Here is a 19,626-nt window from a genome sequence, read left to right as displayed (position 1 = left end):
GCCTGTCACTTTGGGTGGGGACCTGCTGCAAACACTGTGTTTTTGGTTCACAGCAGGAGAATACAACCAGCCTCTGAGCGAGCTAAGTGGAGATCACTTGAGCTCTACTGGTGCTCTTATTTGCTGTCGCCCAAGAAAGTCACTCTTCATTTACATAAAGTTGAAGGATACTCAACTCTGTCGTGTTGCCAACAGTCGCTGTTGCTCGCGTAGAACGCTCACTTGTCACTTAACTGCTGTTAGTCGCATATGCTTGTGGTTCATTCCACTGTGTTAATCCCTGTTTATTAAGGGACTAAACCGAAGGACAATGAATAAATGACTATCACCAAGACCTAGTGGACCCAGAAAAGCTTCCCTAAAGAGATTAAAAATCTGCATTCACCATGACATGAGGGTCTCCATGCCCTAGTTGTGTCACTCAAAAAAAAAAAAAAAAAGTCCAAACCAGGCTATAAGGAGGCGAGAAGACACTGACATATGATTCCCTCCAGCCTGAGAGGCTCTTTCCCCATTCAGGCGCAGACTTAAGTACCGCTCTCATCCTATTAATGTGTCTTTGACAAACGCATATAGGCAGGTGTACAGCCTGAGAGAGTCAATAATGTTCAAGAGATGCTTCAGAGGCTGTTTCTTGGCTCTCAGTCAAAACTGGTAACTGTCCCTGTTTCAAGAGCCTCGTGAGAGACTTTCGCCTCATGGTCTGCCACATATTGTAGACTATACAGATATTTGTTTGATCTTTATAGTTGGCATCTATAGCCATTTCCAATGACAGATCAACGTATTTGTAAAGAGATCAATAGTAAAAGTAGTGACAATTATTATTATTAGAAGTAGTAGTAGTAGTACAGTAGTAGTGGAAACAGACAATACAGGAAGTCATTCCAAATCCTGAAATAATCAAAATATTGTTTAATATAAAAGCTAGACCAATAGACTTTGTTGCTGTTTTAAAGTAATTTACAGCAAAAATGCCCAGTAAACCACCACGTACATTCTTTAAAGTTCACTAGTGTAGTATGCACTGCCTTATGGCTCATTTTAAAACATTTACAGTAACTTACTGCGTATTAGGAATTTGTAATATTCTACTGTTTTCAAAGTTTTCAAGTACCGCTACTGTAGTTGAAGACAAAGTCATTAGTCGCTTCTTTGGAATTTACTAAATTCAGTAGTGAATACTAAACATTAAGTGTTTGTACTGCTAGTAAATGGAAAGAATTATATAACTTTTTTTAATAATTCACACAAACACAAACTAATAGAATTTTACTCCAGGTGGAGTGTGTTATTGCTTTAAAATGGAAAGAGACTCAAAGATCCTCTTGTAGTATGGATTAAAGGAATATTTTTATATACACACAGTTGAAGTCAGAATTATTAGCCCCCGTTTATTTTCCCCCTTTTTTCTATTAAACAGAGAGAAGATTTTTTTTCAACACATTTCTAAACATAATAGTTTTAATAACTCATTTCTAACAACCAATTTATTTTATCTTTGCCATGATGACAGTAAATAATATTTGACTAGATATCACGAGCTCACAAGCACCACCAGTGTTCTCAAATACATTATGAACACAGTAAGTACGATTTATTTATTTCTTGATGCAAGTACATAGTAGTTAAGGACACTTAATATAAAGTGGAACCAAATGTTTATTAAAAAAATTCAAAACTGCTTTGATTCTAGCCAAAATAAAACAAATAAGACTTTCTCCAGAGGAAAAATATCAGACTGTGAAAACGTCTTTGCTCTGTTTAAACATCATATTCAGAAATATATCTATAAAAAATAAATAAATAAATAAAAGGGGGGCTAGTAATTCTGACTTCAACTGTATAGTAAATAAATAAACAAATAGTATATATATATATATATATATATATATATATATATACACATACACACACACACACACACACACACACACACACACACATATATATATATATATATATATATATATATATATATATATATATATATATATATATATATATGTGTGTGTGTGTGTGTGTGTGTGTGAGCAATATCACACGAGTAGCAGTGCAATAAGGCTGTATATCGGCACTGGTGGGAGGCGTGCGTTGGCACGTGGCCGCAGGCTGATAGCCTTGGTGCCCCCACCAGTGTCGATATACAGCCATATCGCACTGCTACGAGTGTGATATTGCATTTATACAACAGTTTGTCGGCATACTTGTGTATATAAAAACAAATTCAAACAAGGAGAGTCTCAAAAACCCTTTTTATGAGGAACTACTTTCTTCCAGATTCAAATCATAAGCTGACAGTTAAAGAGGCTGTACGGGTGCTGATATTACTGTACTTAAATATATCACGGCTATCAGTCAATCAGAGAACCAGACAGAACTGTTGTATAAATACATACACACACACACACACACACACACACACACACACACACACATATATATATATATATATATATATATATATATATATATATATATATATATATATATATATATATATATATATATATATATATATATATATATAGATTGTGTGTATGTGTATGTGTGTATGTGTATATGTAAATATATATATATATATATATATATAGAGAGAGAGAGAGAGAGAGATTAAACAATATATAAATAGATTAATCTATATATATATATATATATATATATATATATATATATATATATATATATATATATATATATATATATATATATATATATATATATAGATTAAACAACATGAACAACATGTAAGAATGATTAGACTGTCAAACCTTATCTTATTTTTTTGATAATGTTCAGATTTCCTGTATTAATAGCTTTAGTTCAGATTAGATTTAATTTAGGCTTCAAAGACAAAATGTAACGTATGTACGAAAATGTGCATAGGATATTACACATTTAATGTTTTGTTGTTGTTTGTTTAACTGCAGAAGTTTCATAATAGTTTTGTAGTTTTTTTTTTTCATATTCAATTATAGTAAGCGAATAAATATTTAGATAAATTTACACCCCCCTTGAGAGATTTTTATTCTTTTTCAAATATTTACCAATACAAATATTTTCGATTAATGGAGAGATTTTTTTCAACACATTTTAAACATAATTGTTTTACTAAATTCATAATATTTGACTACTTAATTCACAAGAGGTGTGATTTAAAACATTAACTAGCCAAACTAAAAAAATAAGATGTTCTACATAAGAAAAAAACATAATGGACCCTTTTTACAAAATGGTTATGATGCATTTAACATTCATCAGCATCTTAAATCCTTGAAAGTATTTAATTTTTTTTTTTTTTATGTATGAACATTTACACCACCTGACAAAAGTCTTGTCACCTATCCAAGTTAGGAACAAAAAATAATAACTTGACTTCTAGTTGATCATTTAATATCAGAAGTGGCTTATATGAAAGGCAAAGGCCTCTAGATTACACGTATTTAACCAAAATAAAATATGACCATGCCTTGATTTTTAATTATTTAATTAGAACAGTAAGGTCGGACTTTTAGACAAAAGTCTTGTCACTTAACAAAAATAATGTACAGTATAGAATATAAAGTTATGGTGCAGTGAAAATACATTAATATTTTATGACCCCCATGAGCTTACACGACTGCATGAATACAAATAACTTATTAATAAAGTCATCTGGAATGTCAAAGAAAGCCTTCTTGCAGGACTCTCAGAGTTCATCAAAATTTTTTGGATTCATCTTCAATGCCTCCTACATCTTACCCCAGACATGCTCAATAATGTTCATGTCTGGTGACTAAGCTGGCCAATCCTGGGTTCCAATAGGTCTCCTGCAGTATTTGTGATGAGTGGTATGCAGTTCAACAGATAATTTATCTGAAAAAAAATGTACCTTCTGCCATTTTTCCTAATGATCAACAAGAAGTCAAGTTATTATTTGTTGCTATTACAACTGGAATCAATGACAAGATTTTTTGTCAGGTAGTGTATTTGCATATATGTATATTATTTAATCTTTGCATTACATTACAAAAAAAAAAGTGAGGCATTTGTAATGCAGAGTGTATGGGGGCAGGACAGTTCATTTGATGTTGTTCTCTCTTCTGGCTGCCGTTTTCAATCTCACACGATTTTTCCTTTTTCTGAAAGTCTTGATAACACCAACCTGAAGTTTATCTTTTAAAAAGTTTATCTATCTGTAAAAAAAAAAAAATTGTTGTACTCTCCTATTCACTGTGCTCTAAGTTCACTCAACTTTGATGACTTCCACTGCTAAGATACCCGGGAATTTAAAAGGGGTCCATAGCAAATTTACACTAAGGGCTAATAATTTGCCTTCGACTGTATAACACACAAACAAACACGCTGACAAAGAACACACTTTTAATTCAATCTGAAAAGCAGCAGTTGACTCTCTGAGGATAAAACTAGGTTATGCAGATCTTTATTTACACTATCTGACTTACAGAAAGAAGATGAGATCAGCAGTTACAGTTCAGAAGCCCTACGGTGCTGAAAGACTAATGTCCCAGTTAAACCCATTCAAGAAGGCCTAGAAAACTGAAATTCCAAACTCTCGCTCTGTAGGCATGTGAACAATGTGATTCAGTTCCATAAAAGGTGAACAGCAATAAAAAATAAATAAAAATGCCGCTGACGAACCCTCCAAACTCCAAATGGCATGGCTCTTCATATAAACCTGACCACATGCATTCAAAAAGAGCAAAAAGAACGGCGTAAAACCACTACGGTTTACTCAGGCTGGAGGTTAAGAGAAAGTGGAGGACAGTTACGATCTGTGACCTTTTCGCTTGGTGAATCTCCGGGCTATAAATACACCTGCATGAGTGCAGTGCATGACAAGCAACCACAGGCCTGATGCAGACATGCAGAGCACTGCTAGAACCCCCTCCCCGAAAAAGCTCTGTGGATGGAATTTCTCCCGCTGCTTAAACTGCTGATGCAAACTATGACTACACTGGTGAAAATGTCTCTTGCAACAAACTACTGCTTTACATCACCTAGTCCTGCGGTGTTCAGGGGTTTTATGCTTTCAAAAGCCCACTGTGGGGTAAGATTTGTGACCTCATTTAAAAATACATAGCTGTAAAATGAACACTAGTATTGGCATTTATAACAAATTAACTCGGGACTGTTTTATTTTTAATAATAAAGGAAAAATGTGACAGTAGTCATAAAAATGTGTGAAATGTCTTTATGTTGATTTTGTATCGTTGTTTTTTTATGGTTTATTAATAATCCAGTTGTGAAAAATAAATAAATGAAAATAATCATTAGGCATGGGGTGGTATAAGATTCTGACGGTATGATAACCTTGGATATAAATATCAGGTTTCACAGTATTACGGTATTGAGATTACTACTTTAAAATATATTCTTTTTAAATGTTTGTGGAAAAAACAAAACCTTTTGTCCCCTTTGTATACAATATATTTTAATTTAGGAAATATTTAAAATGTTTTGGAACAGTAAACACGTCAAACTGAATAATTTAATTATTGACTTCTGTTGTCTTCATTTGTTTCAAAAACACTGATTTCTTTACCATTTAAAATGACATCTTTGGAGATATTTTCTGATGTAGATACTGTTGTCCTAAAAAAACAACAACAAAAATTTAAAAAATCTTACTCATACCATAGGAACGGTATAGCAGAAAACCTTTAAAACCTTGACTTTTCCAAACCGCGGTATACCTTGAACACGGTTATCATCCCATGCCTAAATCACTCAAAGAAGTACCCTAACTTGCCAAAAAAAATGTAGTGTGAGATAAAGTGTATGTTCTGAATACTACTTGATCCTCTTCATTTTTTTCTTAGGTGGTTCTGAGCTCAACAAAAAGGATGTTGTTTAACCTTCCTACCTATGCTAGTCCTCATCAGCACTGTTGGGGGCATTAAGGCATGCACGCCTCCCACCAGTGACGATATACAGCCATATCGCACTGCTACTCGTGTGATACTGCTCATATATATATATTATTATATATGATATTGCTCATATATATATATTATTTTTCTTTTTTAAATATTTCTGAAATGATGTTTAAACAGAGCAACGACATATTCACAGTATGTCTGATATTTTTCCTCTGGAGAAAGTCTTATTTGTTTTATTTTGGCTAGAATCAAAGCAGTTTTGAATTTTTTTTAATAAACATTTGGTTCCACTTTATATTAAGTGTCCTTAACTACTATGTACTTGCATCAAAAAATAAATAAATCGTACTTACTGTGTTCATAATGTATTTGAGAACACTGGTGGTGCTCGTGAGCTCATGATATCTAGTAAAATGTTATTTACTGTCATCATGGCATATATATATATATATATATATATATATATATATATATATATATATATATATATATATATATATATTTGATTATATATAAGATTGTATCATTACATTGTATCATTTGTCACTGAATGCCTTTCAGAGCTCAGCCGTAAAGAGCGTGATCATGTCACTTGCGTGATGACCAATATCACAGACATGCAGCTGCCAGCGCTCAGCAGTTCGCTTCGTCGCAGAAAGTTTAAGCTACAAAATGAGAGCCCTGAACACAGATGAGTATGAACAAGCTTCCACAAGTAAAGAACCCACCATGCAGCTTTTGCAGCAAAGTACAAGCTGGGCGAAAGCCGAAAGAAGGCGTGCAAGGAGCTCCAGCATAAACTGCAAACCTTCACAAATAGCTAAAAGGCACGAATGCTAAGTACGGCGAATAAACTGTTTGCGGCAGTGCTTAATCTGAGCCGGATCTTGCTCCGGGAATTGTCAGATATTCGTGTTTTGCGTAACTTGTGCGTGGTGAATACCTGCATGTGTGTGTATGTGTGAGAGAGAGAGCAAGCAAAGCTATGTGCAGTGTTGCCAGATGTTGTTGACTGATTTCAGCCCCAAAACTATTCAAAACCTGCTGAAATGCTAAAACAACCGCCCAATCAAATTCGAAACCGTCCAATCTAGCAGCACTGGCTGAGTGCAATGTCTATGCACACACACACACACACACACACACACACACACACACACACACACACACACACACACACACACACACACACACACACACACACACACACGTTACGTTTACAATTAGTCTCATTGGTTGGTGTTAATTGTTTCGTGCACAGTGAGCAGCGAAAATAAATAATGACATAGTGGCCCACTAAATAACGTATGTATTTTCAAATATATAAATAGAGTAGACTATATAAAATATATAAGAACTATTTTATGGTAAACCTTTTAATTTAATTAGATAATTATACACAAATATAAATAGACAGATAAACCCTTAAAGGACGTTCTAGATGAAAAGCAGCCATGTGTGAAAATACTTTGTAAAGGCTAAATACAAATAAAAAGTGAACAAATTTTTTTGTACTTTTTTAATTAAAAAAATATATATAAGAGCCTGGAAGTATTAAAGACTTTGCAAATCCAGTTTGCAGACATTTGTAGGTACAGACATCTATTGTATGTGTTTTGGCAGTTTTTTCCTAGCTTTTTAATTGTGTCCATATCGATATTGGAATTATATCGTATAGACCGAAATTAAGAAATATATCGTGATAAATTTTTGCCATATAGTTTAGCCCTAATATATATATATATATATATATATATATATATATATATATATATATATATATATATATATATATATATATATATATATATATATATAGTTCAAGTTTATTTAAGTTACATATTTTTTGATAGTCTACAGAACAAGCCATCGTTATACAATAACTTGCCTAATTACCCTAACCTGCCTAGTTAACCTAATTAACCTAGTTTAGCCTTTAAATGCCACTTTAAGCTGTATAGAAGTGTCTTGAAAAATATCTAGTAAAACAAACTGTCCAAAGACATCCAGTATAAGTGAATTAAATAAAATAAATTTGCGTAGTGTATCAGTGTGTGGATGTTTCTATGGATGTTTCCCAGTACTGGGTTGCAGCTAAAAGGGAATCCACTGCGTAAAACATATGCTGGATTAGCTGGCAGTTCATTCCACTGTGGTGACCTCTGAAAGACTAGCCAGAAAATGAAAATGAATGATTAAAGGTTATAATTTTGTCTCCACTTCCGTCGACTGCACAGCTGAAAAACCAACACTCACCCATATCTTAATTACCAGGTATGGCACTAAATGAAGGTCATAGGTTAATGTGTTCATAATTCTTTATTTGAAAAAACATCCTTCAACTAATACTGCTCAACTAATACAACCTAATTTTACAAGGTGGAAAAAATGGGAATGACTAGGAGGGAAAGTATGTTTTGACTCACAGGAAGGGATTGATTGAATCTACATGAATCTTACTGGAGAGTTCAACTGCAGCCTGGTAACAGCGTAATTTTTCCCCCATACTGTCACCAGGCAGCCTGACTCTCAGGAGACGCTGACAACTGCCTGCAAGAATCTCCAGCTGCACACAGACTAAAGTACACAAAGAAGGAAAACCACATGGAGGAACACTGGGAATTGCACTTCCATCTAAACCAATGGAGCCTTTTCACAAGACGGTGATGATGCATGCTGGTTAGCACTAACACTTATCAGCAAGAAAGTCGCTGGTTCAAGTTGTTGTTTTTGTGTGGAATTGTGTGTACTCCCCGTGTTGGCGTGGGTTTCCTCCAGGTGATCTGGTTTCCCCCAGCCCAAAGCCATGCGCTGTAGGTGAATTGGGCAAACTAAATTGGGCGTACTGGGTTGCAGCTGCAGGGCATCTACTGTGTAAAACGTATGCCAGAATAGTTTGCGGTTAATAAAGGACTAAGCTGAGGGAAATGAATGAATGAATGTTTCTGCCTTCCATCCACACTGAGATTGCAGTTTGACGGTTTGTGTTCACACCAGACACATGCACGAATAAAGTGCACTATTTGCGAATGGATCACAATATTTGCGTGCGTATATATATATATATATATATATATATATATATATATATATATATATATATATATATATATATATATATATATATATATGTGTGTGTGTGTGTGTGTGTGTGTGTTTATATATATATATATATATATATATATATATATATATATATATATATATATATATATATATACACACACACATATATATAAACAATTAAAAAGGCATGAATGTAAAACAAAATTTATTTAATACTTATTTATTAAATATTTATTTATTACTTAGAGCATGTAGTTTCAAATGAAAAGTATTACTCCAGTCATTATTTATTTTATTTCTATTACCATTAAAAATAATAACAACAATAATGATTAATATGAAAGTGTTTTCTGAAGGATTGTGAGGCTGAAGAGTAATGAAGCTAAAATTCATCATTAAAATCCCTGGAATAAATGATTAAGTTAAATTATAAACTACATTTGAACAGTTATAGTGCAAAAACATCTCACTATTTTACAATTTATTCTGTATTTTTGATTAAATAAATGCAGCCTTGGTGAGCAGGAGAAGCTTCTTTTAAATTATTTAAAAATCTTACTGATCCCAAACTTTTGGTGGGTAGTGTATATAAAATAGAAAGTCTGAAATAAAAAAAGCCTACAAAAACTGTCACGGTGGTGTTCTCTCCCCAAGGGCTTCAAAGAGAACATTTATTAATATGGACTTTTTAGACACAAACACTGACCCAGTTTAAGTACAATTAGTGTATGATAATAGACATGCACAATATTATTTTTTTTTTTAAAGGAGAGAAATAATAATGCAGTCATGCACACATTTTGACAGCTTATATGACACCATTACAATATAAAAATGCTTTTTTTAAGCAAAATTAATTTAAACAGCCATTTATTCAGAAACGTAAATAGGCCTAGGCTACAATAATAAAGAAAATTTGCTCTAAAAGTAAAATAAAACTAAATAAATTGCTAAATACTCTTGAATCATGAAAGTGTAAAGCATGTAACCCTCAACAAAAGTGTCAAGTTATTGTATATCATATTAACAAACAGTTTATTACAAATGTTGTGTAATTTTGCTCACATGGATAATTGACTATTAATCAGATGATGTCATTATGCTGCTGTGCCGTCAGCCAATCGTAGCATTGCTGATCATGATTTCAAGGATCGATAGATCGGTTCTTCATAACACACGCAGGGATCTCAGATCAGTTCATGCAGACATTTTAATCTGATTCGTGGACTTGTTTAAAGAACCAAATCAGCCAGAGATCAGTTATCAAGATTAAAAGATCCAGGATCTGCCAAATCACCTTGGATCATTTAAGCGAGCAACGAAGAACGGGGCGCTGCTGAGTTACTGGCATGTTTGTTTTGGTGCTTTCAAATATCCACATTGTTTGGAAAAATTAATTTAGTACACTATTAAAATACTCTATTGTAGTGTGATATACTTACTATTTTCTCACAGTGTCTTTTATCTGTTCTTAATTTTTTTTTTTTACTTTATTTTTTGTTCTTTTGTTGTGTTGATTATGATTAATTCTATGGTTCCCATTTGAAAGTTGCACTGGATAAAATAGTTTGGCAAATGGTTAAAATAATAATGCAAATCTACAGTACCTAAAGTACCCAACTTGGCTAACATCAGTCAGCAATAACGTCAATCATCATCTAAAAAGAAAAAGCAACATTTATTCAGCAAGCAGCCCTATTTCTGTATGTCATATAACATTATCATACAACTATATATTTTACTACATTTTACTACATATTTTACCTTAAGGCAGTTTGCACCAAGCTTTTGTTCTAAGTTCAAAGCAAGCACAAAGGATCAAACAGGATGCCACATGATTTCCATCCAGCCAAAATCTTCATTTGGTAGTCCTGTTAATCATGTTGCTCAAGGTTTTTATATTATTTTGAGAATAATTTGACATTTTTGGTTAAGTCATTTTAATATTTTATATCTAAAAAAAAAAAAAAACTATTTATAAAACTACAAAAACTGCATGTGATATCTTTTTTAGTGCAGCTAAATACATAAAACCATTTCATTAAATATTTTTTCATTTCTTTATTTAATTATCCCTGTAGAGAAGGTTTATCCAAAAATTAAGTATTTGCCATACTGCCACACTGAAAACCTACTAAATTATATTTGGTAGTCCTGTTAAGCATGTTGCACAAGGTTTTGGTATTCATTTGAGAATAATTAAAAATTTTTGATTAAGTACTTGAAATATTTTACATTTAAAAGTGGTCAATATATTTACTTATAACCTGCATCTGTATTTTTTTCGGTCCAGCTAAATCCATGAACTAAATAAAAACATTTTATTAAATTCTTGGCCATTTCTCTATTTAATTCTCCCTAGTTCATGCAAAAATTAAGTTTTATAACAAACTTACAAAAACCTTGAGCAACATGTTTTTTTTTTTTTTGTATTATTTTAAGAATAATTCAAAATTTTTGATTAAATATTTGAAATATTTTACATATAAAAGAGTTCAATATATTTAATTATAAACTGCATTTGATATATATAAATGTATGTATATATATATATATATATATATATATATATATATATATATATATATATATATATATATATATATATATATATATATATATATATATATATTGTCCAGGTAAATACATAAATGAAATAAAACCATTTTATTATTTTTAAGCTCATTTCTTTATTTAATTCTTCGAAGTTCATGCAAAAATTGATTATTATTTCTCTCTATCAAATCGAAAACTTACAAAAACCTTGAGTGACATGCTTCACAGAACTATCAAATATAATTTAGTATTATTTTGAGAATAATCCAATATTTTTGATTAAATATTTGAAATATTTTACAGTTAAAAAAGTTCAATATATTTAATTATGAACTGCATTTTTTTTTTTTTTTTGGTCCAGCTAAAAACATAAATGAAGTAAAACCATTCACCATTAAATTCTTGGCCATTTCTCTATTTAATTCTCTCTATAGAGAAAGTTTGTCCAAAATGAAGCATTATTTCTCTCTGTCTTACTGAAAACTTACAAAAACCTTGAGTAACATGCTTAAAAGGACTACCAAATATAAAATTGTATAATTTTATGAATACATTTAATTTTTTTGTTAAATATCTTACATTTAAAAATGTTTAATATTCAGACTGCATCAAAAGATTTTTTTTTTGTCCAGCTAAATACATAAACAATTCATTCAATTTTTGCTCATTCATCTATTTATCTTTATGATGCATTTAACAGTCAACAGCATCTTCATACTTTATTATAATGTACATGCGTGCTTGCCACAGGTTCGAAATCTATTTGCAGTGGTAGCTGGATTGAAACACGCCATTTACCCACATCACATAAATAGTAGACTATATGAGTTGACTATATGAGTCATTTTATTGTTTTTAAGTTGACAACAAAAAACAATAAAATCTTTAACAATATTTATATTCGTGGTGACGCAGTAGTACAGTAGGTAGTGCTGTCGCCTCACAGCAAGAAGGTCGCTGGTTCGAGCCTCGGCTGGGTCGGTTGGCGTTTCTGTGTGGAGTTTGTATGTTCTCCCTGCATTTGCGTGGGTTTCCTCCGGGTGCTCCGGTTTCCCCCACAGTCCAAAGACATGCAGAACAGGTGAATTGGGTAGGATAAATTGTCTGTAGTGTATAAGTGTAAATGAGTGTGTATGGATGTTTCCCAGAAATGGGTTGTGGCTGGAAGGGCATCCACTGCGTAAAAACATGTGCTGGATAAGTTGGCTATTCATTCCAAAATGGTGACCCCAAATGAATAAATGGACTAAGCCGAAAAGAAAATGAAATGAAATTCTATTTATTATATACTGTTTCTTTTTTATAATGGGTTAAAGTATAAAAATGACTGTTGAAATAAAAAAGAAATCCATTATTTCTCTTATACTATTAAGGAGCCATGTGCACCCACTGACTGACAGGTCAAATCTGCTTCTCTCTTTCTTTCAAGTTCAAAGCAAACTTAAATGTCAACGCATTTTAGATATGTAAATAAAATAACCTATGTAACATATTGACATCATCAAATTAATAAAATATACAATAAATGAGAAATAAATGACAGAAAAAGAAACAAAAACAGACAATATCTCTAAAACAATTAGAACAATTATTTAGTTTATACCGTTTATACAGTTTATAACGGCCATTTAGTCCTCATCGAGAATATAATAAAGCTTTATATATTATATAGTATAATAATTAAATGTTTTGCTCGCACGACTGTTGTTATGCTGTGAGCTGCAAAGCCAAGCGATAGTATGCGTAAGTAAGGGTGCTTTTACACTTGGTTCAATTGATTGGACTGTACCCAAGTTCGATTGTCCTCCCTAGATACCTCCTCAGTTGTTTGTGTTCACATTGTCTTTTTTCCTTCTGAACGTACGCTTGTGTCATCGAGGTGCTGTTTTGTTTACAGCCGTTGCTAGGTGACGGTGACGAAAGCAAGTGCGAAATGGAAAGACATCAGCACATCGCGGTCATTCTGCTTTTGCTGAAGCTTTTGGTTTTGGACATACAGAAAGCGAGTCGCGTCCATCTGCCGCAAAAATATTATAAACATTCAGAACATCACACAGTGTCTGCAGAAGCTGTTTTTGGAGGAGACAAGCAGACATCACTGTGTATCACTGTGTTTGCCCTGGCTCAGTCCTGTGTGTCACCAAGGTACGAAACGTAACACACAGACACACACACACGAATGAACGTTATGATAATAGTTTGTTGTACAGTAAGCAGTTCATCTCTGTTATTTGGTACGATTGCATTCACATCAGAAGTGAACCGTACCAGAGTTTTCAAGAACTGTGCCCCAGACCACCTCATTCAGGTGGACTTGGGTGCGGTTTACGTGTGCGCCTGAGTTCAGAAGACACGTTCACACTAGCTAAACGTACCACACTATGACGTCAAACAAACCCGGGTGCGGGCCAAAAGTGCTAGTGTGAAAGCACCCTTAAAAGGTAATGCAAAAACGCATTTAACAAATGACAGCTTTAGAAAGAGAAAACCGAATCTCTGACATTTTAGGAGATTTTGAAACCACGGCTAAACAAATTTACACTAAGTATCTTGCGGTAGGGAAAAAAATTGATTGGAGCACATCTGTAAGACTGCAGAGCACTCGAGACTGTCTGTGGGAGTGCTGACAGTTTCTCACGCACAGAATGAAACATGAAAACGAAAGAAGATTTTCAACTATTAAATCGATTACAGATGTTTGCTGATATTGGGCGGAAACAAAAAAAAAGTGTAAAAGGATGATAATAATAAGAAAAAAATTAAAAATCTGCCACGAAATATATCTGGGCGGCCCACCCAAGTAAAGTCTGTGTGGGAAGCACTGTACATTTATAAAGCTATACTTTGTATTATTTCATCTTTCTTCATTAAAATACGAAAAAAAACAAATTACCGCTTATGAGAGGTGTTTGTAATATGGGTGCAACAGTAAGGTCATGGCCACACTAATACCTTTGGTTTAAAAATGCTAATTTTTCTCTCCGTTTTAGCCTCCGTCCACACTGAGACAGCATTTTTAAGAAACAAAAATGTATCTTTTTTTTTTAAAGCTCTGTCCAAAGTGGATGAATTTAAAAGCACCATTTTCGTGTTGTAGTGTGGATTGTGAAAATAGAGGCTTTTCATTTTAGTCATGTAACCAATTCAGCTAACATGGTGGAAGACATCGTAAAGCAAGTGCTGACAGTTTTAACAGCTTTATTAAAGATTTATGTCTGTTTTTTACATGTTCCATATTGCTTCTCTTCAAAGAACACGGAATGTTTACTGGAAGTTGTTGTTAAGTGGCGAAAGCAGACGACAGTAGCGTTACCAAAGTCCTTTTACGGCAAGTCATTTTACTTGGTGGCAATCTTTTTGAAACTCGTCTAGGGCAGCATGCTTGGGAATTCTGCCTGAATGGGGAACCATCAAATTCTTTAAAACATCAAGCTTGTAATTACATTACATATTTGGAATCACCTATAAAATTAAACAACTGTCTCATAAGTTTAGTTTCTAAAAGTTCGAATCAAACTAAAATCACATTTTTTTCAGGTGCGCATTCGTAAGGAAGGAGATCATCACATCAACCTCATTTACGGCCGTCCTACACACGGATAGCATTGCTCTTTGAAGTAATCCACAACTTGGTCTTTATGGCGAATCTCCTCCAGAAATAAAAGAGACTCCTTGTTTACAAGATTGTGGTCGTTTGAGTAGTTGCTGCTGTTATGTGATATGCGGTTGACAGGACGGACTTTAACTCGGGTTGGTTCATGCAGATTACAAAACCAGACAACTTTTGTTTTTCTATGGTAGTGGGTTCATTTAAAAATAGAGTTAGAGGTTTTTCAAGCTTTATTTGGATATATTTCTTTTGTCTGTGAAGTAAGTATTCACTAAGGCTGCATCTACACTGCAGATCTTGATGGTCAATTTCAATTTTGTAACTGTATCCGACTTTTTTGATGACCTGCTTACATCATCTCTTAAAAGTGAATCTTTTCCGATCGTCTCCATTCACACAGCACTTGGAAAAGGCGCAATGACCAAGAAGAAAAAAAAAGAGTGGGTGCTGACTAACAGCTGATAATTAAAGAGTGCTCTTTTCTCTATTCCTGTATGTTATCTTTTCGCAGCTTTTGACAAGCTGTTTTACTAAAGTTTATGACAAAAAGGTTCTCATTATCTTCTTTTGACATAAATAGGCTTTTTAAACCTTTAGGCATCTTAATGTAATGTCCATGGCATGATTTATGCACTTGATGTGTGCACTAGTTTTATGTTGTATATTGGTTACGTGGCTGACATTGCGCTTCCTCGTTCTCGTTAACATGCTTAAATACCTGTGCTATATGACAATATGAAAGCTGTTTAAGTCCTCGTGTATGAGATTTAAGGTTTGGGACTCTGCTGAAGTCGGTTCTGAAAAGAAAGTGTCAAACTTGATGTCATTCGCTACGGTTTTTAATGATGCGCAACTCGCATTGACAGATGAAAATCCGATCTACCTGCTTACACTGCAGACACGAGAACACAGATCTGATTCATTCATTCATTTTCTTTTTGGCTTAGTCCCTTTATTAATCTGGAGTCGCCAAAGCTGAATGAATCGCCAACTTATCCAGAATGTTTTACGCAGTGGATGTCCTTCAAGCTGCAACCCATCTTTGGGAAACATCCATACACACTCATTCACACTCATACACTAAGGACAATTTAGCTTACCCAATTCACCTGTTCTGCATGTCTTTGGACTTTGTGGGAAACCGGAGTAACCGGAGAAAACCCATGCGAACGCAGGGAGAACATGCAAAATCCACACAGAAACCAGATCCGATAAATTTACACTTACGAACAAGGCCTGAATCTGATTTGAGTAAATCGGAATCCATGTGATTTGTTCCTGCTTACACGTACATGGACAATATTCAATCTGTGCCACATGGGAGAGAATTATTTTTTTTTTAATTTGGAATTGAGTCACTTGAACAGTGCAGATTCCACTGCGTTTGTTGACTACATAAACTGTATAAGCACATGTCTGATCTGAGCTTCTCCCCCGGACAATCGTCAGTATAAAGCAAATGATGATTGGCTCTTGTACTAGTAGGCTGGGTTTCATTCGCCATATTTACCGTTACACTTTTCCCCAATAAAAACTATGAGTGACATGTCTTGTGTATTCTATTTTCTTTGGCGTTACACACCCCACATAGAGCAAAGATTTTGGGTGGGATGGAAAGTATATAAACACCAGGCTAATATGACACAGCTAAAATCATTGAAGTTATGTGTGCAGTTCATGAACGAATGCATTTTCAGTCGTTTTAGTGTGGAGTTTTTTCAGAAAGAATTGAAAATGTGGACATGGAGCAAAATTTGATGCTGTTCTATTTTTCTGTCTGACATGTGACTTACACAATTGTTTTCCCTTTTTTTTTTGGAAGTCATAAAAATGCTATCGTGGAGTTTCTCTTTTATTATTTGGGCAAATAAGAATACAATACAATTTGTGGTACTCTCCAATTCACTGTGCTCAAAGTTTACACAACTCTGATAACTTCCACTGATGAGATGCCTGTAAATGTGAAAAGGATCCATGACATCTATTCAAATCTGATCAGTCAACATGTGTGATATGCCAGTTTTATTGTGTAATTACTGAAAAGTGGATCTTGGCCGTATTTGGTGAAGGAAATGATAAAGATAAATGTATTTCCTTTATTTGCCATCCACCCAATAATGATAACCAAAAGAGTGTTATATTACATATATATTTATTGGTAACCAATCATTACTGCACATTACGGTTTGATTATTAACGTAATAGTTTACTGAACGGAACATTTAAAAACGTTCAATATATTTAATTACAAACTGCATATGTTTTTTTTTTTTTGTTTTTTTTGTGCACCTAAATACACTACCTGACAAAAGTCTTGTTGTCAATCCCAGATGTAATAGCAACAAATAATAACTTGACTTCTAGTTAATCATTTGGAAAAGTGGCAGAAGGTACATTTTTCCGATAAATCATGTGTTGAACGGGATCCCAAGCAGCACAAACACTGCAGAAGACCTATTGGAACCCACATGGACCCAAGATGCTTAGAGAAATCAGTCAAGTTTGGTGAAGGAAAAGTCATGGTTTGGGGTTACATTCAGTATGGGGGTATCAAGACATCTGTGCTGCCAATTACATTACAAACCAAAGGAGAGGGCAAATTCTTCAGCCTTCAGATCAAAGTTCCTGAAAGCAAAGACGGTCAAAGATTGGCCAGCCCAGTTACCAGACATAAACATTATTTAGCATGTCTGGGGTAAGATGAAGGAGGCATAGATGAATCCAAAGAATCTTGATGAACTCTAGGAGTCCTGCAAGAAGGCTTTCTTTGCCAATCCAGATGACTTTATTAATAAGTTATATAAGTGGCGCAGTGGGTAGCACGTTCGCCTCACAGCAAGAAGGTCGCTGGGTCGCAGGTTCGATCCTCGGCTCAGTTGGCTTTTCTGTGTGGAGTTTGCATAATCTCCCTGCATTCGCGTGGCTAAATTGTCCATAGTGTATGAGTGTGTGTATGAATGTGTGTGTAGATGTTTCCCAGAGATGGGTTGCGGCTGGAAGGGCATCCGCTGCGTAAAAAACTTCCTGGATAAGTTGGCGGTTCATTCCGCTGTGGCGACCCCAGATTAATAAAGGGACTAAGCCGACAAGAAAATGAATGAATGAATGAATATGTTATTCCTAAAACTTAGATAGCACCACGACTTTTGTCAGATAGTGTACATCAACAAAATAAAACCATTTTTTAACATTATTGCACATTTCTCTATTTAATTATCCTTGTAGAGAAAGTTCATCCAAAAATGAAGTATTATTTTTGCCATACTTAAAACAAAACCATGACTTCTAACCCTACGTTCTGACCTGCCCTTACACCTTATTTGGTCATACTAACAGTGCAATCTCTCAAGACAAGTGTTTGGTTTGGATCAAAACATGTCTAGCAGCATCTGTAATGTGTGTCTCTTACCGTGTGGTAATGTTATGCTGGCTCCATCAATGATGGCTTGAGCAAGTTCGTGGTCATTGCTCTCAAAGGCCTGGGCAGCCGCTTTAAGTGCATCCCAGATTTCCTTGCGGCCTTCAAAAGCCGGTGCCGTGTCCCAGAATTCATCACGCTTGCTGCGCAGTTGCCCATCCGTCATTGGGTAGTCGCTCTTCCATTTAGGCTTCTCTCTCTTCAGGGGCTGGTTTCGCCCCAGTGCAACTGCAAAACAGAGACAAATAGGTCAAGATCCAATCCACCTTTTTCCTACCCCAAAATACTTAGTCTAAATTCTTCTGGTAAACTGTGAACAATCGGTGAAACTGCATACATTTTTAAGTAAACGGCTCTGGGATCTGCAGTAAGGCCAGAGGGCGCTCTCACACAGTAACTCCAAATATCCATGAAGAAGAAATATCCCAGGAAATCCCCAAAGTGTTACCAAATAAACAGACTTAACTGCAACAGTGACCACAAATATGCGAATAAGAACGTTAACCCAGGGTTTTGGGAATGCACAGTGTTTTTTCTTGAATACCCAGGGTTATTTGTTTACCCCAGGTTATAGTACGAGCTAGGGCTGCATAGTTTATATATACAGTTGAAGTCAGAATTATTAGCCCCCCTTTGACTTTGTTTTCTTTTAAAAATATTTCCCAAATGATGTTTAACAGGGCAAGGACATTTTCACAGTATGTCTGATAATATTTTTTTCTTTTAGAAAAAGTCTTATTTGTTTTATTTCGGCAAGAATAAAATCAGTTTTTATTTTTTTAAGAACCATTTTAAGCTCAAAATTATTAGCCCCTTTAAGCCATATATCTTTTCGATAGTCGTTAGAACAAAGCATTTTATGTTAATAAAACCACAAACATTTGAAAGACTCATGATAAAATCGTGAATCGTGATTTGAAAACAATTGTAATATATATTTTTGTTAAATCACCAATAAGCAGCAGTTCGGATTGGTAATGTATGGATATAATGTTAAAGCATTTTGTTTTTTATTTACTATATTAACTATCAACACTGAATTTTTCATTTTTGCTTTTTGTTCAAACTGCTCAATTATTTTTGGGAGGTCAACT

The 19,626-nt window shown here is 34.1% G+C and overlaps 1 protein-coding gene and 1 long non-coding RNA gene across 3 annotated transcripts in view; one reads left to right on the top strand and one right to left on the bottom strand.

Annotated features, from left to right (window-relative positions):
• ubtd2 (ubiquitin domain containing 2) overlaps positions 1-19,626 on the bottom strand; it is a 65,988-nt gene that overhangs the window by 9,099 nt on the left and 37,263 nt on the right. For both annotated transcript variants that reach the window (NM_001002718.2, XM_087299575.1), the window contains exon 2: positions 18,524-18,760. In NM_001002718.2, the coding sequence (NP_001002718.2) occupies positions 18,524-18,760 (237 nt within the window). The remainder of the gene's footprint in view (positions 1-18,523; positions 18,761-19,626) is intronic.
• Positions 13,398-19,626, top strand: part of LOC147838925 (uncharacterized) — a 25,350-nt gene continuing 19,121 nt past the window's right edge. Inside the window, exon 1 of the long non-coding RNA XR_015520624.1 lies at positions 13,398-13,649. This is a non-coding gene — a long non-coding RNA (uncharacterized LOC147838925). The remainder of the gene's footprint in view (positions 13,650-19,626) is intronic.

This window comes from Danio rerio, chromosome 21, assembly GCF_052040795.2.
Source record: "Danio rerio strain M-AB ecotype USA chromosome 21, GRCz13ab, whole genome shotgun sequence".
Lineage (NCBI taxonomy): Eukaryota > Metazoa > Chordata > Actinopteri > Cypriniformes > Danionidae > Danio > Danio rerio.
This window is presented reverse-complemented; position numbering and strand designations above follow the sequence as displayed.